General features: G+C 36.4%; 4 protein-coding genes across 4 annotated transcripts; all 4 read left to right on the forward strand.

Moving 5' to 3' along the window:
• The first annotated feature begins 6,785 nt into the window (after nucleotides 1-6,785).
• On the forward strand, nucleotides 6,786-9,338 carry LOC118748278 (glycine-rich cell wall structural protein 1.8). The gene is made up of 2 exons (XM_036482654.1): nucleotides 6,786-6,929; nucleotides 8,372-9,338. The coding sequence occupies exons 1-2, from the start codon at nucleotides 6,857-6,859 to the stop codon at nucleotides 8,776-8,778; spliced, it is 480 nt and encodes a 159-aa protein (XP_036338547.1). The 5' UTR covers nucleotides 6,786-6,856; the 3' UTR covers nucleotides 8,779-9,338.
• A 3,695-nt stretch (nucleotides 9,339-13,033) lies between these two features.
• On the forward strand, nucleotides 13,034-13,294 carry LOC118748396 (putative glycine-rich cell wall structural protein 1). Its single transcript, XM_036482768.1, has one exon. It carries the CDS (start codon nucleotides 13,034-13,036, stop codon nucleotides 13,292-13,294), a length of 261 nt encoding a protein of 86 aa, XP_036338661.1.
• Nucleotides 13,295-18,883: 5,589 nt separating this feature from the next.
• On the forward strand, nucleotides 18,884-19,677 carry LOC118748279 (glycine-rich cell wall structural protein 1.0-like). Its single transcript, XM_036482655.1, has 2 exons — nucleotides 18,884-19,043; nucleotides 19,124-19,677. The coding sequence occupies exons 1-2, from the start codon at nucleotides 18,956-18,958 to the stop codon at nucleotides 19,618-19,620; spliced, it is 585 nt and encodes a 194-aa protein (XP_036338548.1). The 5' UTR covers nucleotides 18,884-18,955; the 3' UTR covers nucleotides 19,621-19,677.
• Nucleotides 19,678-25,074: 5,397 nt separating this feature from the next.
• LOC118748280 (eggshell protein 1-like) lies at nucleotides 25,075-25,551 on the forward strand. The gene is made up of 2 exons (XM_036482656.1): nucleotides 25,075-25,259; nucleotides 25,340-25,551. Exons 1-2 carry the CDS (start codon nucleotides 25,106-25,108, stop codon nucleotides 25,456-25,458), a joined length of 273 nt encoding a protein of 90 aa, XP_036338549.1. The 5' UTR covers nucleotides 25,075-25,105; the 3' UTR covers nucleotides 25,459-25,551.
• Nucleotides 25,552-27,874: the final 2,323 nt, after the last annotated feature.

Genomic DNA, 27,874 nt, shown 5'->3' on the forward strand with positions numbered 1-27,874 from the left:
TCAAATAAGAAGAATCTATGTATATAATACCCGAAGGTATCAACAAGTCTGCACCGTTTGTTCGATTTCAAATTAAAGAGCTTGAGCTGTAGATGTGCAAACCGGATTTCGTTTTTCGAAGACAGTTGCCACCTGTTGAAAAATTAAATTCAAATTATTTAAAAAGTGAATTCAATTAGTACAATATGGGTACCAATCGAAATGTTTTTGGAAAGCTTTTATTTTTTAACTAAAAATATACGTATTACTTAGGATAAAATATTTATTATAGTATGGGTGTCGGACGAGAGGGGTTTAATTTGGAAATATTGAGAGATCTTTAGTGTGAACATATCAACTATTTTCGTGGGGTGTTTAAAAAGACTTTCAACCTATTTTAAAAGTCAAATCCAAATTAATTCAGAAAGTAAATGAATTATTGAGAGGTGGATATCAATCTACTAAACTAAATGCAGAAAAGTGGAATGTAAGGCAACAATACACAAGGGAAGGGAAACAGGATTGCCACCTGTTTAAAATATTCATATTATTAACTTAAATGTTAAAAGAATTATTAAAATCAATCAAAATGGGTATGAAAATGCGTTATCTATAAGCTTTATTTAGAAGGTCTTCCAAGTGTCCAAAAAATCAAAATCAGCTTAATTCATCAGCTAATTGAAATGTGTATCATAATGCTAGAAGAAAAATATTTATTGCATCAAAAGGAATAACTCCACAAGAAACTTTTGTCGATAGATGGCGCAGGAGTCGGGATATTTGGCAAACCAATATTTATGGAACAATTTCGTTTATATTTAGAAAGCTTGTTTCAAAAATATTTTTTTTCTACTATTAAATTATTTCTTCTCAATATCTGAAGATACATAAAAAAAAAATCTGAGTAAATATATTTATATTTTCATTATCTTCTTCAGAAGCTACCACATTACACAAAGTGTTGGTAATTTTAGTTCGCGCCAATAAAAAACTTTATTCCCCAATTTCACCAATCAATTTTAAAATTGATCAGACTGTAAAAATTTAAAAGGAGAAATTTTCGGAACAAATTTGTGGAATTTAAAATTTTAGTAAGCTGATAAATTTACCTCGATACGAGTACTTAAGCAGCATAATTATTGATTTAGTTAATCTTCTTGTTAACTTACATAAATAAGTCCTTGAATAAAACATGAACATTTAATGAAGTGTACTTAGTTTAAAACCAAGATCGTAGCATTATTTAAACACATAAGCAAAAACTTTATAATAAAAAACGATAAAGCAATGTTGTGTCATTTTTAAAAGAATTCAATCATTGATTATACATATTTATACATACATACAGTGTTGGACATATCTAACAAATTCAAAATGATGTTGCATGCCACTTATGCTTATTTATAAATTTTTAAGATTTTTTCAATTAAAACACAGTTCACTACCTAACGAATACCACACCTAACAATATAACAGTGAAAAAAAAACAAATTCATCATATTTTCATCAAAATTTTAAACTTTTTTCTCAGAAGTGTTTATAGCCCATTCAATTTAGTGTAAAAATGTGCAAGTTACAAGTGGTTAAAAATTGCCGTTGATTTTTTAGAATTTTTTGCCGAACTTGTTGCGGGAGCACTTAAAAGGGGAAAATTATAGGTAAAATGGTAAATGGGGTACGAAAAATTTAGGTACTTAGGCGGGTTGGGTAAATAAGCCAGGAGGTACTTAAAAGAGGGATTTTCTTCAGATTACATTAATATATTCACGGTGCCCAAAAATGTTGGTTACTTAAGCTGGTTAGGTACTTAAGCGGGTTTCACAGTATTTCCAACGCAAGTTCGGAAAATAACGCTGCAAGTTTAATTTCCGCGATATAAGTTTTATTTAACGTGTTGAGCTTCCATATTTTCGGAAGATTTTGCTAGCAACAAAAAATACTCCCATACACATATGTATTCCACAGTTTCCACTACTACCTCCAAGGAAGATTTTATGAAGTTGCATTCGTAATATTCATAAGTTATCTACTTAAACATCACCCGCCAAGTTTAATAAAGAATGTTTCTCATTCATCTGTAAACGATACATAGTTTAAATAATTCCAGTGGTTTAAGAAGAAAGCACTAAGGAAAGGGAAGTTTTGTTTATTTACTCTAGAATAGTTACGCATCCCACCGGTAAACAAATGAATAGCGAAAATAGTTCTTCCACTTCGCATCGGACTGAAATCTTTGTAACGTCAAATTTTTCTATTTTTTTGCGACCCAGTCTAACGTATATATACATATATACACACATTTTGTGCGTGTACAAATGTTATGTACAAATGTTCTAAAAGCGTGCAGTAATTATCACCTGACTTTACTTTATTTTCATTCTCAATTTTGTCATTGTTTTTGCCGGCGGACAACTGCGGTTCAAAATGTGTGTAAATATTATATTTGGTGAGTAATACGTACTCCCTAACCACTTATCTGCCTAGTCATTCAGCAAATTAAACGTATTTGCACCTCAAAATGGTATGTATAAATGCACGGTAATAAGATAAGCATACTTGTATTTTCATAAATATCCCTGCCCACCTTTACTTCATCCACTTTGAAATATTTCTGCTGCAAGATTGTATGAAATAAAAGTGTGAAGTGTATGAACTAAAGGTACAAAATACATACTACATACATACATTTGGATGTCCACATTTATAGTGGTCCACAAAATATTAGGAGTGCAATATTTTGACTAGTTTTGGCTATTTGTCTTTTGTTTATTTAATGTTTATCAATTTTTTATAAAAGCCTAGCCACATAAATTCTGATTTTAAACTTTGTACAAAAATTATAAAAAATCTGCAAAATTTCACAAAAATTTCAAAATTTTTATTCAGAATCTTTTGAAAAAATTTTGATATTTAAGCAGTTTTGTAGCCAATTTAATTCTAGTATAATGGAGTGCAAGTTTCAAGATGCTACGAAATCCCGTTGATTTTTGGATCTTATTTTTTTTTTCAGGCTCCTATATAAACGAAAATGGTCGCGCATACTTTGTAGGGAAAAAATGGGAAACACTCAACCAGAAAAATTTACCAACTTGAATTTGCACTTCATTATACTATAATTCAATGGGCTAAAAAACGGCATCTCAAAATTTTTTCTAAAGATTGTGAATAAAAATTTTGAAATTTTGGTGAAAATTTGCAGAATATTTATACTTTTTGTACAATGTTTGAAATCTGAATGTGTATGGTGTTTAACCAGCTAGGCTTTTATAAAAAAATAATAAACATTAAATGAACAAAAGACAAATGCCAAAACACAGATGTACCTATCTAAATTTAGAAAATTTGCGCATTTCATGCTATGCATGTCTCTTATAACGTAGAAGGTGACTTCACATTTTTGTGTGTTTAAATGATTTGAAACTTAATTTTCAAGACGTAGTCATCTCTTTTCAAACAATATAAATGAATATGCAATATTTGATAACATCATTTGTGAATACTTATTTGCGCCGGATCAGTGCGATAACTGAAAACTTAAACAATCGAAATAAGCGTTTATTTGTTAACCGTGCGCTTTCAAAGCCAAAAAAAAAACGTTTCAGGCACTTAGAATGCATTCGATTTGTTTTAAAAGCTAAATTCTGTTTCCTTTTTTTTTCAACAACTTCATTGGCTTGTTTTCCATTTCAATATGAGAACTCCACTTATTATCGATACATTAATCATGCGCACTCATGCGTATATACATACATGCATAAGTAAATACAAATTTAGTTATCTTTCAATAAGTAAAAGTGGCTGAGGGAACAATGCACCTTTCACAACGAAAAGTGCAATTCATCTGTCATTGTTCTTTCATTAAAGTAGATATTTATGAATTTATATTTATTTTTCAAGTGCCAAATTATCGATTTTTAAAAAATTTCACAAATTTGGAGACATAAATGTAATTCGGATGAGTTACCTGGTATTATTTGTGTTAATTAAACTTTTCTAACATCTCATTACACAAATATATAATTATTTCTTTGTATATTTAACCCTAGAGCACAAATGATCGTCGATTCAACGAAGCCTTGTAAAACGCTGTTGTTTTACAAATAAAAAAATAAAAAATTTAAACAGCTTAGTAATATATATATATATTTGAGCTTAATAATAAAACCACTTTCTGGTCCATAAAAAATCAAAAATATTGTTTATTCAATATATTTCACATATGCTTATATAATTTTATCATAAAAGAACTAACTCTTCTCTTGGACTTCACAAACCAAATCAATATAAGGCAAAAAGTAACCAATTATATTTGAGTTAATATAAAAAAAAACTTCTAAAATTGTAATTATAAATTCAATTTGCGCATAAGATACCAGCAGAGCTGCCAACTATCCTTAGGTAAGAAGTGCCATATTGAGGATAAAAAAGTGCCAAAATGTGCCAAATAGAAAAATAAAAGTGCCAAAAAAGGTGCCAAGGATTTCACAAAAATGTATTGAAGTATTACTATTTTTCAAAAGTTCCATTTTGACACTTTGTGCCACATTGAAAAATTAAGTGCCATTTGAAGTAAAATAGAGCCAAAAATAGCACGGTTTGAGTCAAGTTGGCAGCACTGCTTGCGGATCCGAAGGAAATAGTTGCATTGAGTTAGGCAAATATGTGCTATCAATCGATTTTGCTTAAGATGCCAGCTGCTTCCGAAAGGGCCGAAAATGGCACAATGAACCGAAACAGCTAAATCTAGTAAAAGAGTATGGGTCTTATATAAACAATTTCCAATTTTTTGCCTATACCCGTCTTACAGGTGTTCAGGGCGGTAATGGCCTTCCTGAAGCGGTCTTCGATATTTTGCTTCCAGTCGAGTTTCCTTTATATGCTTGATCCCGGTTGAGAAGGTCGGCTGTGTGCCGTTTAATTGGTGGTTTGAATAGAGGAATTTTATATTTCCTTATGAAGAGAACCATCTCCATCTTGATAGGATTGACACTGAGTCCACGTTCCTCAGGTTTGATATTAGAAAGGCTGAGGGCATTTTGTAATAACTCACTCAGGACCTGCAGATGTTTGCCGTTGTTACGACGCTATGTATGACCTAACAACTATTGCCTTTTAGACTTAAAAAAGGGCGTTAACGGTTAGATTCTATAATAATGGAGAAAGAACTCCCCCTGGGAGAGTGCCTCTGCTCACTCAACACAATGGTTGTAGTGTATATTAGTGTTGGAAAGTATTGAGTACTTTTTAGCATCGGGTTCTTTGGTATCGATACTTTTAATGATCGGGTATTTTTGAGAGTACTGAGCACTTTCTTCAAATATACACATTTGCACATATAGAAATCTTCCAAGCTAGAATCACTTTATTCAAATTAATATATTAATTCCCAATTTAGTCAAATGAATGGCTATCTGTACGAGGTAGGTACATGTATTGTACTTGAAAATTTTTGCTAATTGAAACTGGGTACAATCATTTCCGAATACAGGTAAAAGTAAATAGAACTCAGTAATTTTATGTACTTAATACTGAGTTCTTTTAATCTATCTTGGTTAGATGTGTCAAAGTGTTGATTGGAAATGCGTATTTTTGAGTACTGAGCTCTTTCAAGTTCTTTTAAGTTCTGAGTACTTTCGAGTTCTTTTGTGAGTACTGAGTACTTGGAGTACCCAGTATCGATACTATTAAAAATCGGGTATCGGATCGATCCTTTTGAGAATCGAGTTCTGAGTACTTTTCGTATCGATACTGCCCAGCAATAGTGTATATAGTTAGATTTTTCCCTGCAATAGCTCTTAAGTAAGTGCTATGGAAGTTTCACCTGATCTAAAATATATTATACATTTGTACACTTATGTATGTATATAATTATGAGTACTTATTTATGTGCTATGTAATAACTTACATTCACACGTTTCTATTTAATATATATACATAAATATGCATTCAGTAAATTAATTTTAGATATTAAATATGTACTGTTTTATTGTATTTATATTTCCTTTCTAATTGTTTCGAAAGGTGTGAAGAATGCTTATTGAGCTTTGTGGAAATCTTTCATGTCAAGTACATAAATAGATATGTATGTACATATGTGCATTAGGGTGGTCCTTAAATGAAGGAAGCAAACTTTTACATCAGATTTCCTAAGCACAGGTGTCAAAGTTCAGATTACCCTATGAAAACGTCTTAACCGACTCCAATCGGGACCAAAATTTATATGTGATATCCTCCACTTTAGTAGTATCGATTTTGGGTATTAAATAATTTAAATTTTTCGGCCTTTGATCCCTTTGGGGCACGCCTTCACCGACTCCTATCGGGACCAAAACTTATATATGATATATTCGATTACGGTAGTATGTACTTTGCCCCCTGTGCGACACGCCTTAACCGCCTCCAATCGGGACCAAAATTTATATGTGATATCTGTGACCGTGCTATTACCGACTGAGGGGGTGAGACTGAAAAAAATCGTTAATTTGATTTTAGAGACCACCCAACTTTACATATATACTTAGTAAATAAGTATGTAAATAGTTGTCCGTTTATAAAAATTGACAGGTAAATATATACATATGTATGTAAATAAACATATATACTAAAGTGTGACTACTCAAAGATTCTACAAATTGCGAGCAATTTAGACGGTAATCAGATATGCCATGTATTTATCTACTAAGTAAACAGAAACATTTTTAGTAACAAAATAAACTTTGGGAAAAAAGAGAAACAATTTGTTTGGAAGAGAAGTTTCGAACTGAATCACCTGAACTGCAAAGAGTGACTGATGCCCAGCGACTTGTAAAAAGCGAGCAAAAGTCGCCTGGGCTGCGTCAGGTTTGTTTAGTCGACTAGTGTCAGTGTTAGCGGGAAGATGAAACCAAGTTTAAAGCTCAGACAGGCGGGTGTGATTCTATTGGCATTGAATTGCGTCTTATTTTGCTCAGGTGAGTTATACAAATGCACAAACAAACAAAACTCGCATGCCTACATAAAAGTGCAATGTGCAGTGCATAAAAAGTACTATTGGTAGACAGACACTGCTGTTCACCGGCTTAGACTATCTACATACGGGTCATTCCATACACAATCTACCACTGAATGCTTTTTTGGGTGAAATAATTTTTGTTACATTCTTCATCGAAAAAAAAAAATCCGAAATCTTTAACTCACCGAGAAGTATCGTCTTTAAATTTATTGCAGGTAATAAACTATTTGTCGGAGCGAACCGGTTAAAAAATCAAAATGTGCGTAATTGTCTCGGCTTTCCACTAGAGTGTGAGACATATTTAAATAAATAACTTTTTGCATTCAAAAATGTAATGTTTTAATATTTTTTTTACCATTTTTTATTAACCGACTTCAAAAAAGGGAGCTCGTCGGAATATTTTAATTTTTATTTTATATATGTTACCGCATAACTTTGGACCACGTTAACCGATTTTGATAATTCTTTTTTCATCGGAAAGGTGGTACCTCACGGGTGGTCTATACTAATTTTGTTTAGATCCGATAATTGGATCGTGAAGAAATTAACGATAAACTTAAATTTTTATATGAGAATTGAAGTCGAATTTGTTTTCTGCTTAAAAATTACTTGTAATTATACACCGTTTGATCTTTGTATGTTAAATAGTTGTCAAGCTTTATGGAGTACACTGTAAGAGTTTGAGAAATTGAAAAAACCAAAATCGTAGAAGTTACGAGTTTTTCATGCCTGCGTACATAAAGTAGCAATGGCAGCGCATGTCTTCGCCTAAAACTTTATGTATGAAGTTTTTCGATTCTCAAATTTTCACACTGTTCTCCAAAAGTTTGACAACTATTAAGATTGCTAAAAAAATAAAATGGTGTATAGTTAATAAAAAAACTATTAGATAAAAAAACATAAAAAATTTAGTTTTTTTTCAAATTATTATTTTTTTTAATCTGTCCCACACTCTAATGGAAAGCCGAGGTAATCACGCAAATTCTGATTGCTTACCCGTTTTTCTCCAACGAATAGTTTTTGAACTGCAAAAAAATTAAAAAATTCACTCCTCTGTGAGTTGAAAATTTCCGAAATTTTTTTTTTCGAGATTTTCGAATATAATGATGAAATAAAAAATATGAGTCTTTTTTATGATAAAGAATGTAAAAAAAATATTTCACACCAAAAAAACATTGAGGTGTAAATTTTGTATGGAATGACCCATATGTACGTACATATTTGTTGGATAAGCCAACGGCGTTAAGCAATTTGTATACTGCCACAGTCGCTGCAGCCGTGCAAATGTTTTAATGCTTATTAGTGATTTCTCAGAAACGCCGAAGGCAAAGAAGTACTAAATCGCCGTTCAATATACACATATGTATGTACATATATTTACTAAACTTTTTTTTATTGCAGCGCAAGGTGGTCGAGGTGGGGCTGGTGGTTGGGCGGGAGCGTCGGGTTCGCCAGGAGCACCCGGTATGCCGGGAGCGCCTGGTACCAGTGATTACGGATTTGGCTATGGCGGTGTGGATAGCCGCGGCAATACCTATGGCGGTGCCGGCGGCAATGGTGGCTACTACGTAGGCGGCATAGATGACCAGGGACGTCGCTTTGCGTATAGTGGCGGTGCCGGAGGCATGCCTGGAATGCCAGGTGCGCCTGGCGGCTATCCGGTGGCACCAGGTAGCTATCCTAATACCCGCGGGTATCCTGACTACTACGATCAGCGTTACCGATCGTCAGCGAATGCGAAGTTCACACAAATGAATTCACTCTGGCTGCTCATTCTGCCCATCGCTATGCTTACGAGGTTTTTATAAAACAAAAACCATTGTAAAGTTACATATATTGTATTTCATCGATTCATTTTTATTGTATGTATTATTTACTAGCTGATCGCACTAGATTATAAAGTATACTATGTACCTACAACAGTGTCTAGTATCTATGTATTATCTAGATATATGTAGTATTATCATAGAAATAAAAAAAAAGTATATAATTGCATCGTAAATTTTTAAGGTCTGTAATTAGTGTCATTCCCGATGCTTCTCACGCGAGATTGATGACATCACGACAAATTGCTCCGCCCTGCTCACGTACACAGCGAGTGTACATACATATGTATGTAATAAGTAGGAGTTGTGACCTTACGTATGTTCAATTTATTTGCATTTGGTATGACAACTCTTGGCCCAGCCAGGTAGCTTTTTCGTCGAGCGTGAAACATCAAGCCACTGTTTGACCGTCAAATATTGAGCGTGTGGGCTGTTGCGGCGGCATATGGGTTGATTGTTTTCGTATTGCAAGCGCTAATTGGCGCACAGACAATAGGGACAAGAAATCGTGGAAACATTTCGTGGCTGAGGTTTTTTTTTTTTTTTTTTTTTTTTGCATATCTACATACATATGTTCGTATGTTTGTGCGCATTTATAAATGGAAATGTTTGTAAAATACTATATAATGGATGTTCTCTCTTGAGGTGGAAGAGTGTTAGTTTTTTAACACGTTCTATCTAAGTATGTATATAGTGTTGTTTTTATAAATGTGTATAAATCTTGCCTGTGTGTATGAAAATGGAGAATAGACTAAGGGCCGGTTGCTCAAAGCCTGGTTGACACTAATCACCGGTTAACATCGTTATCGACGTTTTCGACTCCATACATATAACACGGTGTCGGTAACGTCGACAACGATGTTTAACCGGGGATTAGTGTCAACCAGGCTTTGAGCAACCGGCCCTAAGTGAAAAATAAAAATGATCTACTGCAGAATATTCTATATGGTCAGTGGAAATGGCCTTTTATGCAACTATGAAGTAGGTAAGTGAAGAATTTAAGGTGGGGGTCTTCCTCTACATCCAGGGAGGTCTTGATAATGTTCTGCTGGAGACAAAGTTCGGCGCTACAACCAACATAAAAAGCCCATCTACAACTTGCTCTGCGACAGAGCTATCGTGGCTGAGTGGTACAGCTATATTTATCGCCTAGAGTAATACCAGAGCCACCCCGCTTCGGATAGTGCTTGCTAACGGCTTGATGAAGAAGCTGGAGAATATAAGCTGTCTGATTGAGGGTAGATTTCTGGGCACTCTAGAGGACTTTACCAAAATCTATCTAAATCTAGTGACTAAATGGTCGTCTAACAGCGGCCTCGCCGTCAAACATAGTAATAGAGAACTGTCCGTCAATTCTAATTGGTCTTATTCACTGCAAAGTATCAGATCCTCTACTCAACTCTGCCCTCGATTGGAGATGCTCGCCAGCATCTCTTTGAGAGGGTCAAGATAAATCTAACATTATGGAAATTGTGAGAAAGGCACCAGTAGCCTATTTATGAAGTTATGTGTAATTTCTGTACTCTGTGAAGCCATAGTTGAATATATTATGTTTTTTGGAATGCTTGTCTGTTGGAATTCGCTAAAGAGAGCTATATTAGTTAGGCAGCTGGCTTACACCGGTGCGACCTGTTTGGTTTAAGTGGTGCTGTCACTCTGGCATCTAGCGCCATGCTGAAGTAGGGGTATTCTCTGAGTCTTGAATATCAAATTGCACCGTAAAAATCGGTTTTCGTATGCGACAGCTTTAAAAACCGTGCAATCCGGGAACCGTGCAAGTGCTTTGCAAGACCGCGAGAATACCCCTAATGCTTATTGACATAGCATTTAAAACTGCCGCAGCTACCGATATAATCCGACTCGGTCCTAATACCACCGATCAAGACGCTTATGGAATGACTCCAAATCGATTTTTTCCATACACATTCCCTCGGGGGATTATTTGGCAACTAGAGGTCAGTGAGCTTATTCACGAATAGGTCGTAGCTTGATGTACGGGTTGCGTTAATTGTGTCGGAATATGCATTTTCAGCTTGATGACCTGTGGTATGGCAACTCAACCTTCTAAAGCCGCCACCATGTCCAATGCCAATGGGAGGTGAAGGAAATGGTATTAAAGCCACCTAAAGAGGCCGAAGCCATGGAGACTAGATCGTTTATTTTATTGTGATATAAAAATATTTGTAGGGTTCACAAAAGAAATGAACCTGGATCCAAACCAATACAATTCAAGCAGGACAATCTAGATCCGCCCACGACAGCCGGTTCTACGTACCGGAATGACTCGGGTGACAGTGGACGAAGCTACAGACTGTACAGAACACCGCACTCAGGACAGCGACAGGATGCCTCCTGATATCGCCCGAACATCACCTCCACAACGAGGTACAAATGCTTCCCATAAAGAAGCACAACATAATGCTCTGCAAGCAGTTTCTGATCGGGACCCACAGAAGTAGCCACCCGAACAGACAGCTGCTTGCAGAGGAGCCCTCGCCTAGGCACGTCAGGAGGCATCTATATGAACTGACGGACGAGGTCCAGAGGTTCATCAAGCAACCTCTGGACCCGTCAGACCCGACACCGACTGGCCCTGAACGGCATTCACTGCGAGTCAGTCTCGAGTTATATAGACTCTAGACCGTTTGAATGCCGTTCTAAGCACACCACCACCAGACATAGACGAGACTGAGCTTCATCTGCCTCGGGAGATACGAACGACAATAGCCCAACTTCGCTCTGGCTACTGCAGCAGGTTAAACTCCTACCTAAGTAGATTGAATGAGGATGTGCCAAATGAGTGTCCGGCATGCGGAGAGACCCCACATGACTCGAAACATCTCTTCGCATGCCCGGAAAACCCGACAACCCTAACGGCTTTGTCCTTGTGGACCGACCCGATAAAGGCTGCACGCTTCCTAGGGCTGCCGTTAGTGGAACTTGACGACAACGACTGAGATATCAACCGATCTGGGCGGGGTTGTTGTAGCCGCTACAACAACAACAACAAGATCCGCCCTCATCATGTATACATTGACAGAGGTACGTCAGTCTCCTGAAACGATAGTCCATCCGTGGAGCTATGATCGATAACGTAGTCTGAGGCTACCTGGGAGCTCGTCTGAAAATTATTGACACCAGTCACTCTATTTCAAATCATATAATATATACCTTTCCAAAAAAAATTTTATACATGTATGTACTATGTGCAATCACTGTTTATTGTACAAAAGCACTGCACCTGTATAATTGCAGGGCTTAACATATAATAAGGTTGCTTTACAGAATTACAGAGAGGTAAGACGAAGTTGAGAATATGTGAATTTGGTTCCTTGGTAATAACACTTAAGTTCAATTTTAATTTAAGCTTCCAAAATTAATTTAAAGGACTGAGCAATGAATGGAACGAATCAAGTTAATCTAAAAAAGGTACTCTAACTCATATATTCACATTTAGCATTTATTTGCTATTTTATCACATTCGTTCCACAAAATCGATTTAAGAGAGGAAAAATTTAGTTTAGTATACAAAATTTAGTTAGTATACAAAATTAATTGCAATACCGATGAAACGTATTTGCGTATGTACAAGTAAGCATGTGGATTTATTTGCGCTTTATACAGTCAGCGTCAAAAATCGGGTACATTCCAAAACGCTGAAATATAAAGCATCCGTTTTTTTTATTCCTAAGCCGCACTCGAAGAAAAAATCCAACTTGCGCAAGCTAGTTGGAAACTAAAATTCTCAAAAATCAACGGTAATTTTTAGCGACTTGAAGCTTGCACTTTATTATACTAAAATTAATGATCTACAGAACTGCATAACAGAAATTGAAAAATTTTAAATTTTTATGAAAACTTCTTCGTATTTCTTAAATTTTCCCGATTTCTGTATGAAATTAAAAAAATTTATTCCTATAGTTTCTGCAGTTCAATGAGCTATCTTTTTATAAAAATAAACAAAAGTTTGGTATGGAAAATATAAGTAAATAAATTCGTCAAAACGTTAGGGTATCCGTATTTTTGACGCTGACTAAATGCAAGTACTCGATTCAACTAACATGCATACATATGTACATTGTTTTGAATGCGAGTAAAAGTGAATATTAGGTATTAAAGCTATAATCTTTTTCATCACTGCACCTGCTCAAACAAATATTTCATTCTCACTGCTGTTTATTCTAGAGTTGGCATATAAAAGTGAACGTCTAATTCGGAAAAAGCGAATTTCATCACAATGAAGCTAATTGTCTTCCTAATAACGTTTCTTGCTTCTAACTTGCTTTGTGGCGCACAATACGAAGGCGGAGGCGGCGGCGGCGGCGGTGGTGGTGGGCCTGGCGGTTATGGATATGGTGGCTATGGCCCGAATGGGCCCTATGGCGGAGCCGGTGGTAATGGTGGTTACGGTTACTATGGACCCGGTGGTAGCGGTAGCGGCAGCAGCGGTAATGGATATGGATATAGTGGTCCTTTCGGTGGTGGGGGTGGATATTAAAAATAAAATGTATGGCATAGTTTGATGCAACGTAGACTTTTTTATATCATTTGCATTAAATTAGTCCTTACGTCTGTAAATAAGACCATCGGCCAACTTTAAAGAAGTGAAATGAAGTTCACGGAATTCGCTTGTGCATTTTTATAGATTCTGGAAAGAGGTAAACTTTAATCCAACGATACTTGTTTTGTTTTCTAGTACTAGCAATGAATATTTGCAGAAGAAAAAAACTGATTTCGAGTTTCTCATCCCACTTACACAACTTTTTCATATAAGCATAACTTTGAGAGGCTGTAGGGATAGAAATTAGGCAACACGATATACAAAAACTTCTTTCACCACTTGTTGGCACCGTATTGATTATAAGAGTAGATGTCGAATTCTATAATTATTGACTTTGCCCACAGCTTCAAAATGCCTTCCTGATCCTTCTTGATTGGTGAGTGAACGTACGTCGGACTTGGAGGATGGCTTAAGTAGCTGTGCTCTGGTGAAGCCCTTGGCCCTTATGAATGTCATCAAGCTCACCCTGTGTCCATGAGCAGCATTCTCAAAGTACGATTTTCGGTAGTTGGCGAGCATATTACTGAAGAGCAAAGAGCTCGGTATAAGCGCTGTAGCCCAGTAATACTTGGAGTTAAAGAATCGAGCTGGTGTGAGGTTGTTGTGGTTTCTTATTTCACAAGCAAGGAGGCAACCCCGAACAGCCTTACATTTAAATTTTGACATTTTCCTTTGCACTGCGGCGAATTCCCATTGTAAAAATAACGGAACCAGTCCAATTGGCGCAGTGCCCGTTATTTTTCCAATGGGATACATAATCTCCCGCAGTGCAAGGGTAAAAATCCTGCTGGAAACCCCATAGTCGGCCATTTGTACATCAGGTGACACAAGAAATACCTCGAATAGTGAAAAGAAGCTGAGAATTAAAAGTGAAGTATTAAAGCAACCAATTAAATGAAATAATATACGAGAAAAAGCTTGTAAATTTAAAGTGGACGCAGAATATTTAAGCGTTTAAAGCAAGAATGTACAAAGTGTAACTGATAGCTTAAAGAAGAAGGGAAACAAGTAGAAGCAGGTGAGTAACCACGAACGAACGTAGTATCGGAGAATTAAAATTTTCCCAGCCTCCTGAAGACAGAGCGAAAGCCCAATGGTGTGACTGTGCTACTAATCCATTCATATATTTCCAGGCGCATCACCGGGAAGGAGTTTTCGTCTACTTCGTCGTGAGTCCTGTCAAGCCAGAGTTTCAAATCCGGGATGCAGCGGTACGTCCAACGACCGTTTGGTCAGTTGTCCCATCTTTGCTGCCACGCCTGCCTACTGGCGTCTCTTGCCGCGGAGGGTTCAATTTCGCTCCCAAAATATTGTACTGCCTCTTCCGCCAGTATATCGACAACCAATGCTGCCTCGTCGGAGACTGTTTTGGACGCGCAGCATATTCGAAGTGCACATAATCTCTACGTTGACCTCACACCGCTGAAGTACGAAGAGTGTTGGGATGCGTTGTGTCAAATAGGCGCCCCGTATAGCAATTGGCTCTTTACCATGCTTGCGAGCAGTTGCCGTCGACGCTGCTTTGGCCCGCGCGTGTTTAGCATTATCCGCGATAAAGCTGCCACTGTTGTAGAGGCTTTTTTTTATTGGCAGAATCCGGGTGGATTTTGAACGAATCCCAAGGTACATACTTAACATGGGGAAGAGTAGTGACGCTATGTTTAGGAACTTGTGTGGTAACCTCTTCTAACTTTTCCATGCTAAAGCTGAGTACCGCCTCCGTTTTCTGCTCTGCAAGCTTAAGGCAATTTTTTGTGTAGCCACGATTGTATAGCTTCTATGGATTTATTGCCTTTATCTAGGGTTGCCAGACGTCCCGGTTTTCCTGCACATGTCCCGGTTTTAGACTATTTGTCCAGGCATCCCGGTCCACCTTAAAATGTCCCGGTTTTCGATTTGATTGCACAAACTTGAATAAAAGTTAAAAAATCACTACACTAAGAGAAAAAACGCGTTGTAATATTCAGACAAATTTTACGAATTCACTGAGGGAAATAACGCATAGTTTACATAAATATTTTTTATTTGATTATCGTTTTAAAATGTTCGTATTTAACAAACTTATTAAGTATTAACATACTTTTATACCACGCATGCATTACACACATTTAAATGCACATTTCTATGTCTGGCTGCAGCTGAGTGCGTGAAGATGCTTTCTACAATTTGCTCATTTCCAGAGGGTCAGGGTTCAAATCCCATTACAGGCAGCATGGAATTTAAATATTTTTTTAACTTTATTATGAAAAAGCAATCGGTAAGTGCAAAGCGCTGATTAATTAATATGTACCTAAATACGTTCAAAATGTCGTGCACAGGGTTTTACAATTATATTAAGGAAAAGACAAAAGTTTTGAAACAAGTTCACAGCAACGAAAAATATGATTGACATTTTAATATTATCTTGTACTTAATTGTTTTTTCTTTCATGAAACCTAGAGTACTTAACAGTGCCGTACAAAATTATTGGCTCGGAGCCTCTTTCATCAGATCACAATTTCTAATCAGATCCTTTAGAAAATTTTTGAAAATGTTGCTTTTGAGCCAATTAATAAAGTGCAAGTCTGAAGTTGCTAGAAAATTTCGTTGATTTTTAGCATTTTTTTTTTTGCTGAGAGTGTCTTCCATATAAAAAGAATTGTCGAACATGGTTTGTATGGAAGAAACTCTCAGTAAAACCAATATCAAAAATCAACTAAAATTTAATGGGCTGCAAAACTTCATTTACAAAATTTTTATAAAAATCTGTTTAGAAAGTTGCAATTTGTATGCAAATTTATTGAATTTTCCCGAGTTTAGCACAAAGTTTAGAAATTTTATTTGTACGTTTTGTGATGTATTTAGTATAAAATATATTTTTATAAAGAATAAAAAAGGTGCATGCATTGTGAAAAATTCTGTGTGCTTTAGTTGTGATAAGTTGCTTTGTTTTGTTGGCGTACGTTGTAATGATCTCATGATCTAATTTTTTTATGTTTTTGTTTTTGGCTGTCAAAATAAAGTTTTGTCGAAACGAAAGGGAAGGGAGCGACAAAAGCACTTCATATTATATCATAAGTTTGTAATAAATCAAAATTTATAATTAAAATCGCTGCAGAAAACGCATAAAATCGCTAAAATATCACTACGAGGAGGTAGAATACGATGTAAACAGAACCAAAAAACATCAAAAACGCTACGAAAACTTTTTTCTGAAAATCGATTACAAATATAACGATGGCGGATTGCGTGATCTGTAATCGTTGGTTCATATGGCAGCCCTACCATTATCGCAAATTTCGCTAAAGTGGTTCGCTGTAAGCACTACTGCGATGTCATCCGCAAAACCAATTACTTCGGTCGCCTTGGGTACTTTGAGGCGAAGAACTCCGTCGTACATAATGTTCCAAAGCAAAGGACGAACCACAGAGCCTTGGATAGATTAGCAGAGTTTCGCCTTCGTATTTGTGAGTCGGCTTTTAGACGGCTTTGCAAAATCTGGTTGTCAGAATTAGCAATGCCAGAATTCGCCTGGGCATGTTTGTAGACATTGAGGGTGTTTTTGACAATGCCAGCTACGATAGCATGTGCAATTCTGCTCTACGGTATAGAGTACATTCTTTACTGGTAAATTGGATTCGTTCGAAGGAAGTCAATATGTCACGTGCGGAGTTAGCAAGGGCTGCAATCAGGATGGCGTGCTGATAAAACTTTATTTAAAGAAAATATGCAAAATATTATGACCAAATTAACTCACTTCCTTCTATAATTAGTTTCTACCCAGGTGTGGACTTTCTGTGATGTTAAACAAAAATATGCACTTGCATAAATATCCGAGCTCTAGTTATGACTTGAAATATTTCCCCATATTAAGTAAGTTGTATTCAGTTGAATTATGGAACGTATTTTTATCCATGTAAATTCAGATTTGTTGTTGGACAAACATGTTTGATCTGGTTCGCAAAAGGTGACTGTGAGCTCCAATCCAATGAAGTTTCTCGTTTTCCTGTCATCTTGAACAACGCAATCATGGCTTCTTGCTACAGACCACTTATCTATTGGTGCCAGAAGTCCACTGCGTTATATCGTGATCATGAAGGTGGTATCCAAAAAAAACGTCTTTCTGAAGTAGCGTTACTAGCTGGAAGTATGGCTAGAATGCCGAGAAATTCGTTAATCAATGGAAAAGCATATTCGTCGCATTTACCAAGAACTTCAGCTGCTGATTTCGGGAATGGCTTCATCGACATGTTATTAACGTAAGGGCATAGGTATTTTCACCGCTCTTGCCCGAAAGTGGATCTGGAACTCCTTTAGACGGCTTCTTGTTGTGTTCAAAGGCACATATGTGCTCCTTAGAGCTGAGTTTTACGGAGTAAATTTCAAACATATGGCTGAATTAACCTCAAAAAATCCTTTTTACTACCAAATAGTCTTGCCTTGAGATAGGTCTACAAATGCCGTGATTTGGCTAGGCGGCTACATTGGTACCAATACTGCACAAACGCCTTCGACTTGTTGATGTACCTTGTAGCGCTCAAGTGAGACATATTGGGTGTTTTTGGATGGCAGCAAAGAAAAACTGGCTAAGAACTTTTCGGGTTAAAGGAACTCGTGCCTAAAATATAGTTTTTCGTAGACACCGTGTAACTGATTGATATTAAAATTATATTTCACATATGGCAATGAAATCTAGTCTTTTAAATTAAGGTTTAAGGTACTATATTTCCAATCCGTTAAAATTTGTGTCTAAAAAGTATTTTTGAATAGCATTTCTAATTGCAATTTGTTACAGCTAAACTGTAAAACACAATACATAACAATCGTACTTTGAAATTTAAATGAATGGTACAAGTAAATATTAGTGCTTTATCAATACGTAGGTACTGCATATAAACATATTCTTGTATTCCTGCTGCTATCTCCCTTTACCGGGAATTACCGGTACCTTAATTAAAACTTTTAATATTAGTATTTGTGTCATTAGAGTTAAAAATTGTGTGCACAAGCTGATCGATATTTACTTATAGAATGGCAAAAATTCGCACGCTTCAGCGGGCACCCAGTGAAATATTTGCTAAAAATATAAGTATACATACAAACATACTTAGATACATAAGTATGAAAAAAGGTACGTACACTAGGGTGGTCCGAACAAAGTAATGTCGGAATTTTAACGCTCTCACCCCCTAAGATTGTTCTATGTTGAAAAAAATATATCCCTACTTTTTTATTTTGAAATCAACTAATATTTAGAGGTCGCTCAAAGTTTTCCATGTATTTTATATGGGGGAAAAAGAACTTTTCGTAGAAATGGTATGGAATTCTTGAAAGTGAATATTTTTCGATCGGAAAACTCTGGTAAATATTTTTTGATTTCAAAATAAAAATAGGGGTATATTTTTTCGGTATAGAACAATCCTAGGTGGGTGAGAGCATACAAATTCTTACTTTTTTTATACATCTTACGACCACCCTAATGTACATTCACAGGGGGTAAAATAAAACAATTAAAGAATCGGTGCATATAAAACATCTACGCGGAACGTTCAATGTTTACTTGTCGTTCGGTTTTAGAGGAACGCAGAGCTTTGCATTTGTATTGAAACGAGTTCGAAGATGCAACGTTCGAGTGCCAGCCGGTTGTTGGCGCCGATTGTGGCTGCGCTTGCTTTGTTGACTGTCGCATATTGCGATCTTACAAACGGTAATACACAATGCCAATTTTTAAAACACGATTTACATATTAATTATTTTTAATTACTATTTGATATATTTGAATTACAGCGCATGAAGTTGATAGTGAAAACGCGGCAGCGGTGGCAGTTGAAGCAGCCGTTTTAAGTCCAGTAGGACCACCGCGAGCCAAGCGCTCACCAGGAGGTGGTGGAGGTGGCGGTGGTCCCTATGGCTTGCCCGGTGAACCGGGTGGTAATGGATACGGCGGTGCCGGAGGCTATGGTGGTAATGGTGGTGGGGGATTTGGCGGTGGGGCTGGGCAGCCCGGTCAGCCAGGTGGCGGATCTTATGGGGGCGCTGGAGGTCTCGGCGGTGGTTATGGTGGTGGTGGCGGTGGCTACGGCGGAGGTAATGGCGGTTTTGGAGGGCCTGGTGGCGGTGGCTATGGTGGCTATGGCGGTGGACCCGGACAACCTGGACTGCCCGGTGGTTATGGTGGAGGCGGGGGTGGTGGCGGCGGAGGTGGCGGCTCTCCTGGATTGCCTGGCCTTCCTGGCGGTTCTGGTTATGGTGGCTACGGTGGAGGTGGCGGCGGGGGACGTTAAAATCTGCGCATGCATGTTTATTATTAAGACAAATAAAGGAGAACTGATTATGTTATATTGTGTTTTTAATTTAAAATGGATCTGTTTACGGACTTCGGATATGTGCATATGTAAGAGTGAATGTTCGCATAATTGTAGGTACATAATTGTCTACTTACAGTATCGGTCATATCTATAGCACGCCATTTCAAAGTGATATTGTGTGCCACTTATATTTATTTATTTATTTTTAAGAATTTTCAATTAAAATACGGTTATTTCTCTAACAAACCCCATATAAACCTAAGTTTCAAACTTTTTTCTCTGAAATATCATAACCAGTGTTGCCAACTCGTGGGATTTCGCCCATAATTTGGGATTTTCACACCATAAAAGGGAGCGTGGGACTTTATGTCTCCTAATGGGATTAATAGCTAAATAAAATTTTGTGGTGTAATTGTTTTTATATTTTATTTGCTGTTCATTCATTGTTACATCTCTATATTCAAACATATATGGGACATTCCAATGTGACGGGTGGGACATTTGAACTCGTTTTTCCTCAAAATGTAAAGTAATTTCTCTTTAACCCTTAGTTTGGCAAGTTCTAAACTGTTCCCGTATAATAAGGTACAAGTTTCAAGAGTCTTAAAAATACTGTTGCTTTTTGGATTTTTTTTCTTTGTGGTGTTGGGCACTTTCCTCCATATCGTTGGCTTAGTTCGCAAACGTGCAAAGTCCATTTTTTTTTTATTTTTCAGGAGGGACAAAAAACCGTCTAACTTTTTTTGTTTTCAATATTTTTCTAATCTGTAAATGCAGTTTTATTCCTTAGTTCGTCTTGTTTTAGTACCAATAATCGGCCAATTTCCAAATAAAGCTGTTGCAGACTTATAGGCTCTTTTAGGACTTACTACATTTTCTCTTTAAGATTTTATTCTTTTAATGTGGACTTGGCACATTTTCTATCAACCTTTTTTACATTATTTTTTATTGTTAAAAGATTTAATTGTTTAGTTTAAATATATTTTATTGTTTTAAAATGAATTATAACCTAATACAGTTTTATTTCATTGCTATTAATAAAAATGACTATTTTAAGTCGTAAATTTATGTACCATTTATAAAAGAAAATAATTAAAAGCAAGTAAAGAGGTATAAGTTTGGGCGAAACCGAACTTTATATACCCGGCGCAGGTATCAAATACTGTCGTAAACAGGGGCTTTTTTCCCGATTTCAAAGGTTTTCGATAATATCCTGAGTTAAACTCAATGAAATAATTGAACCACGTTTAGTGGAAATCGCTAAAGTGGCTACCGAAATACACCTTGTAGTCATAAAGTGGGCGGTGTCACGCAGTCTTATTTATTGTTAAGAAATTAAGAGATCTGAAATTTACCGTTAGATATACGGGAAGCGAATGTAATTTTGGTCCAATTTGAATAATTTTCGACGAATTGCTTTTCCGTACCAGGTTTATTAAGTGCACAGAGTTTGGTAGAAATTGATAAATCGGTTACCGAGTTACACGTTTGTGGTCATAAGTGGGCGGCGCCATGCCCATTATCCAAAAATGTATCATAATCTTATTTTCTGCTGAGTGGTTATCGCGATCGTCGATTTTAAGTGAATTAGATTTTTAACAGATTTCTTAGCTAGACCCTAAATAAGGCTCGTACCGAGTTTGGTGAATGGGCTACTGAGATACAGCATTTCATAATAGGTGGGCGGGGTCACGCCCATTTTCCAAAAATAATATAATATTTTTTACAAAAATTTTACTTCACATACTAATTTTGAACAATTTGCATCCAATATTTACTGCGTCGGCCGCTGTGGTGTAGTGGTAAGCAGTGCGCGCATCCACTCCACAATGCCTGGGTTCAAACCCTGGTCAAAGCAACATCGCAAAAATATAGAAAAAAGGTTTTTTCTTAACAGCGGTCGTCCCTCGGCAGGCAATGGCAAACCTCCGAGTGTATTTCTGCCATGAAAAACAGCTTCTCATAAAATAAAATATAATCGCCGTTCGGAGTCGGCGTAAAACTGTAAGTCCCTCCGCTTTGTGTGATAACATCAAGGCGCACGCCACAAATCAAAAGAGGAGCATATGTGTAAGCGCCAATCTATTATTATTATTGTTATTACTACTTTGTGCCGTGTCGCTGCTAATGTGAAAGTACCCTGCAGCAAATGAAATTAATTTGAAAGTAATTTATAAAACTAGTAATTTTTAGCAAAAAAAAAACCGACTTCAACTCCCATATAAAAAAAAAAATATATATATATATCTCATGATCCGCTGATCGGATCTTAACCAGATTAGTATGGGACCACCTCTGAGACACTATCTTTCCGATGCAAAATTTATCGAAATCGGTTGACGTGGTCCAAAGTTATGCGGTGAAATACAACACTAAAAAAAAATAAAAAAAAAAAAATTCCGACGAACTGATAACCTCCTCCTTTTTTGGAAGTCGGTTAATAATTTATTTTCAATAATAACTAATTGAAAATCTCACTGCAACGAACTGATTTATTTAACATGGCGATGTCCTGGGAAGCAGTCAATTATCCGGCTCTTCATTTGATTTCAATTACTTATGTAAAAAGGCATTCGGCTTAAAGCACTTCAAAGTCAGTATATTTCGTTTGAATACACTTTCGTTCTGCACTTCACAGATGCTTCTTCATATTTAAAAGACCCAAAAAAAGTGAATTATCGTTTTCACATTTTGTCTCTGTTGGGACTCGAACCCAGATCTTCTGAAATCTAACAAGTAACAACAAGCATCTCTGCACGCTCAGCTACAGCCAGACATGTATGTAAGTGTGCTTTCAAATGTACAGTTTGAATTGTGTGCAAGCAGCAAGTGAATAGCCCAACTCTGCATTTGATTTCAACTGCTTTAATTTGCATTTGATTTAAATCACTTAAAAGTGAGTATTTTTCTTTTTAATACGCACTTCGCAGGTGGTTTTTCATCCTTCCAAGACACAAATTGTTTCTTTGAGTAAAAATAGTACCAAAATTAGAAACATTTACTCACCGCATTCGTTTCAAAGTAGTCTTTCATTTAGTTGATTGAAAAAAAAGTCACTAGCTTCCGCCAGGGTATGTACCAGGGTTGTTGCGAGTATTCGCATTCGCAACCGCGGAGCTTCCGCATTAATTTAAACATTCGCTTACGCATTCGCAATAATCAATGCGGATCTTTTGCGAATGCGAATATTGAGGGACCGAAAATAACAGTTATTTTTTTTACGAGTTAAACTTGGGCAAATATTTTTTATTCCGAAATAAAAATTCCTTCCGGATAATAAACAAACCGCTTACCCAAATTATACAAGTTTGGTATCAAATGAAATGGATTTAAATATGTAGCTTTAAAACTGAAATGTCTAAACGAGGAAAGCCACCTATTGAAAAATATTTCAATAAAAATGTTAATGAATACCATAGCATGTTAATGAATACCATGGTATGGTATGCATTTCTTTAGTATTAAATTATAAAAAAAAATATAAATATGGGTGGCAACCTTCGTTCGTTATTTCTGTTTCAAAGCTATTTCAGTCCTCTGTCATATGATACCAAATTCGTTAAATGAGGATAAGCGGTTTGTTTATTATCCGGAAGAAACTTTTATTACGGAATTAAAATATTAGGTCAAGTTTAACTCGTAAAAAAATAACTGTTATTTTCGGTCCCTGGAATATTGTGCAAGTGCACTGATAAAACAGTCACAGAAGAAAGGATTAGAAATAAATTACAAAAACTAAAATCGAAAAGCGCTGATGGCGTTATAGGTTCCCCGAATTCCGATAGAACCAAAATAATGAGAATGAAGAATTCTTTGGAAAACAACCGTGTTTAACCAACGATCGTGCAATGATGCTAGATTGTGAAGTTGAAATTCAGGAGGATACATCCGACATTTGCAGCCCCGATGCAATTCTCGAAAAGGAATTATTGCATCGCAATAAAAAAATAAATGAATATAACTGAAAGTCCTCTCAACTAGTGCATCGTCAATCGAAAAGAATTTACAATTTTCTCAAGTTTCAAGTTTTTCAAGTTTGTCGCCTCGAGCGAGTAGTTATTTAGTGGCGCAGGTTTGATTTACGGTCCCTCAAAAAGTTTTTGTCATATACAATGTTCCAAATTTTTAAATTCAAGTACTAAAAGAACATTATTAAAAAATACTAACCTTTCTATTTTTTATTTTCCTAAATCTCCTTATTTACTCACCTCAATTATTTCTTAAAAATACTTGACATCCGCATTCGCATCCGCGGATATCCAAAATTCCACATTCGCAACATCCCTAGTATGTACTCCGAAAAATCGTGTCGGTGTCGGTGCAGTGCTGATGTTTAGAGGACTTGAAAGCACAAACACTTATTTTTAAACAGTGTGAAAATTCATACAGCCGGGCTCTCGTTTCCGAATTCGCAAAAATTTTGCGTTTTAGTTTTCAAATCGCATAATTGCGCACTCTCACAATCGTATATCGCAAAATTTTCGCGGTTTCAAATCGGAAACTTTAGACTTAGTGGCATGAAAAGTAAATGACGTCACACGCTTAAATAACCGATTTATAAAAGCTTGGACAGCTTTTATTTATTAAAAGAAATTCTTAAGATACATTTCCCGTACTTAAAAATAAATATTCGATTTAATTTATTTTTTAATTAAATATTTACGGACCATACCTCAAATTTTTCTGCAGCAAAATTGCCGAAACAACAACTGTTTCCGATTTGATTCAGTCGATAAATCGATTAACTTTGCCAAATAATCGGTATGTAATTGAGGGTTGCCTTAGTAAATTCGGTCTTTTTCTTTTTCTTTTTGCTTCAAAACACGCTAGTGAAAAAATTAAAGGCATTTTTGTTTATTTTAAACTTGTTGAAATAGCTAAAACAGCTGTTTTGCTATACCAGAAACAAAGTGAAGAATGGAACTTATCGATAACAAAAAGTTGCGAATTCAAGAGCATCCAAAAATAAAAACGTACGATTTTTACGAAAACGCAAAACGCAAAAGTAAATGAAAATGGGAGCCCGGCTGATAGTATAACTTTTATGGCACCTTCCGAACCTCCCAAATATAATTTAACCGTTTAAAGTTTACGACGAACAACAATACGAAATTTAAATACGACACCGTTGTGAATACCCCAAATATACATATTTTGTATATTAAGGCGACTTTACAAAGTAAATGGACCGCAAATTCACAAAACTAAAATTCCGACTTTACTTATTTTGGACCACCCTAATGTAAACACGTTCGTATAAATATGACACCTGGATGCAGATCGAATGTAATGCCCATTCAACCAATAATAAAGAGTATAAAGTGAACATTGCCCGCACATAAATACATATGCACATACAAATAAACATAAGTGGGTATGGGGAAATACATACGTGAAAGTGATAACGAGAAACATTTTGTCGCAAAATTTCTTTTGCTATGGTTTTCCCCCAAAAATACATATGTGTATGTATGTGCGAGTGTTTGTACACAAAGAAAATCTCGACTATAAAAGCGCATCCCGACTCAAAAGAAATCATTGTCATTGTACCTTCTTCAAGATGAAGTTATATGGATTCTTCGCTGTTTTGTTAGCCCTATTGGCTTTAGCAATTGGTGAGTTAAGATTTAGACAATATAATATGTAAAGCACTTACTTACATATATGTGTTCTTATACACAATTTCTTACTACAGCAAGCCCAAATCCTCTGCCGAATCCTGAGCCTGTGCCCGGAGGCGGTGGCGGTGGTGGAGGTGGCGGTGGGCAGTTTGGAGGCGGCGGCGGTGGCGGTGGTGGTGGTGGTGGCAAGTAAACTGACCACATTTTTTTTTATGAACATAAACATTACTGTAAGAAATTCTCAACTTTAATTATTAAACAAGAAAATAAAAAACATTGAAAAGTATAACAATTAGTTTTTTATCTGAAAGAATTATTCTGATCACCTTTAGAACTGTATAGAATTTAAACATATATTATGCGATGGTCTTTAAAGGAACTCACTCGGGCTGTGCACATTAGGGAACGTACCCATACTACGTGACCCACTTTTTGCAATTTTCAACCCCCTCCCCCCTCGGTGACCACGCGTATTATATTCCAAGACCCTCCCGCTCCCTCTAAAGTTTTCACGTAGTAATTCATTAATATGCTTTTGAATCATTTCCCTGCTAACAAAAAGTTAAAAAAAAAATTTATTTGGCTTATAGTATGAATTTGTCTTTATTAATACGGCGCTTGCTGCATGAAAAACGCTAGATTTCCTTAGAGGGTCACATAGTATGGGTACGTTCCCTTATGAGATATGGTAGCGGAGTAAAAAATTTCGCCAATTTCCAAGAAAGTAAAAAAAGATACCCAAACATTCCCACGTCTGTCGGTTCTACGTACCAGAATGGCTTGGGTTTATTATGAACAAGGGCTGTGGTCTCGGTGCTCCAACAACTCGCATCGGAGTTGCTTCGTATTCTTTTCGCTTCAGGCTGGCATCGAGGGAAACCTCCGATCAGAAACCTACTTCTGCGGTCACAAAAGGTGTGAACCACACGGTTTTTGGCCCTATGTTGCTCAGGCCTAATGTTTCCATATCCACAGTTTTAACTGTAAACTTCTGTTTTTGTTCGGCATGTGAAAGTTCCATCCACGAGAATAGCCACCTCTTCATATGCCCACTCAAACCAACCCAACTTACCCCCCTCTTCTTCTTGTGCGACCCGTGGAAACAGTACGTGTTCAGACGTTTTTTACCGAGTCAATCTTTTTACTTTCAATTCGAATCAATGTACATATCTGCTCAACTAAGACGAGGCGAAATGGGTAGTAATGAGGCTTGAAGACAACAATGCGCTTAGTGCCGACGGAATACCGGCAGTACAAAGTCCGCTCCAAAAAGCTGATAATGCGCAAGTACCAGCTGTAAAGCGTATTCTGTCCTATGATTGCATGCTCGCAGATTGGAATCTCCGTGTACTTTGCCAAATCCATAAAAAGGGAGACACCGCCGTTTGCGCCAATTACTTCTTAGAGTTGCTCTTATCGACGATTCTTTGTGCTTGTCAGTTGACTTGGTGCTGAAATGAACAAAACTGAAATAGCTTAGGAATCCCTGTAGAAAACTATTAAACGTCAGATACATACTCGGGAGGGCTTACGCGCGCGTGTGTACAATAAATACTGGGACGTCCACCAGTACAATGGAAGAACCAATTCTACCATTAGTCCACACTTTGCAAAGGACAGCTGCATTTTGCGATGTTTTTCGATCTTAATCCAAACGAACAAACCGTTGTCGTTTCACGTGGGAAATTAAAACTTTTTACATCCCAGCACACTTGCACGCAAGGATGTACTACCTTTGTTCGCATAGCGGTTGTTTGTAACAGCAGCAGCAGGAATCTAAATATGTAGAATAGGGCGGGTCAATTTTTTCGACTATAGGCGTATAGCATAAGAGGATTCGATGTGTAATTCTAAGCAAATTTTCCGAAAAAACCATGGGTCTAAAAGCATGCTATAAGAGGTTTTGATATGAGGAATTTATTTCTGTACTCATCTTTTTCCTAAAACATCCGCCAGAGGACGAGACAGTGAAAATTTTCACGTATATTTTACTTATCCTTGAAAAATTTGGTTCATACAACTACATAAAAGGGTGGGCTTTCCAAAACGGAACCAATCGAAATTTCAGCGAAAGTATAAGGAATTTCGTCATGAAACTTGGTGAGGATGTTGGGGGAGGCCTCCTCAACATGAATTGTTCACTCTCACAATATAATTGCTAATAGTATTTTAGCAATTTGTTGTTAAATAATGTCCACTATCACCCCCTAATTTTTTTAAAATATGCCACTTATCACTTATATTTTGTGTTACATGTTATATTTTCAATGCTCACATGCGTATTTTATGCTTTTATTATATATAATTCACCAATTAATTAAGTAAAACGCGTTTATAAACTTGTGTTCACGTTTTACCACTTTTCACAAACAAACAGAAATAACAATGGCCGACAGTAAGAGCAAATATGTGCTGCCATACGTTTTAAAAGTAAATACGCCACTATTAAAGGATTTTATTAAAACGCGGCAAACACAAAAAGGAGTTGTGCGTAAAATCGTCATATCGCGCGATTTTATATAAAACACCCAGTAACCATATATTAATATAGTTCCATATATATCGAAAATTTATAATAAAAAATCGCGCGATTTTTTATTAAAAATTTT

This window comes from Rhagoletis pomonella, unplaced genomic scaffold, assembly GCF_013731165.1.
Source record: "Rhagoletis pomonella isolate Grant_MI unplaced genomic scaffold, Rhpom_1.0 Rhpom_scaffold_00013, whole genome shotgun sequence".
Classification (NCBI taxonomy): Eukaryota; Metazoa; Arthropoda; class Insecta; order Diptera; family Tephritidae; genus Rhagoletis; species Rhagoletis pomonella.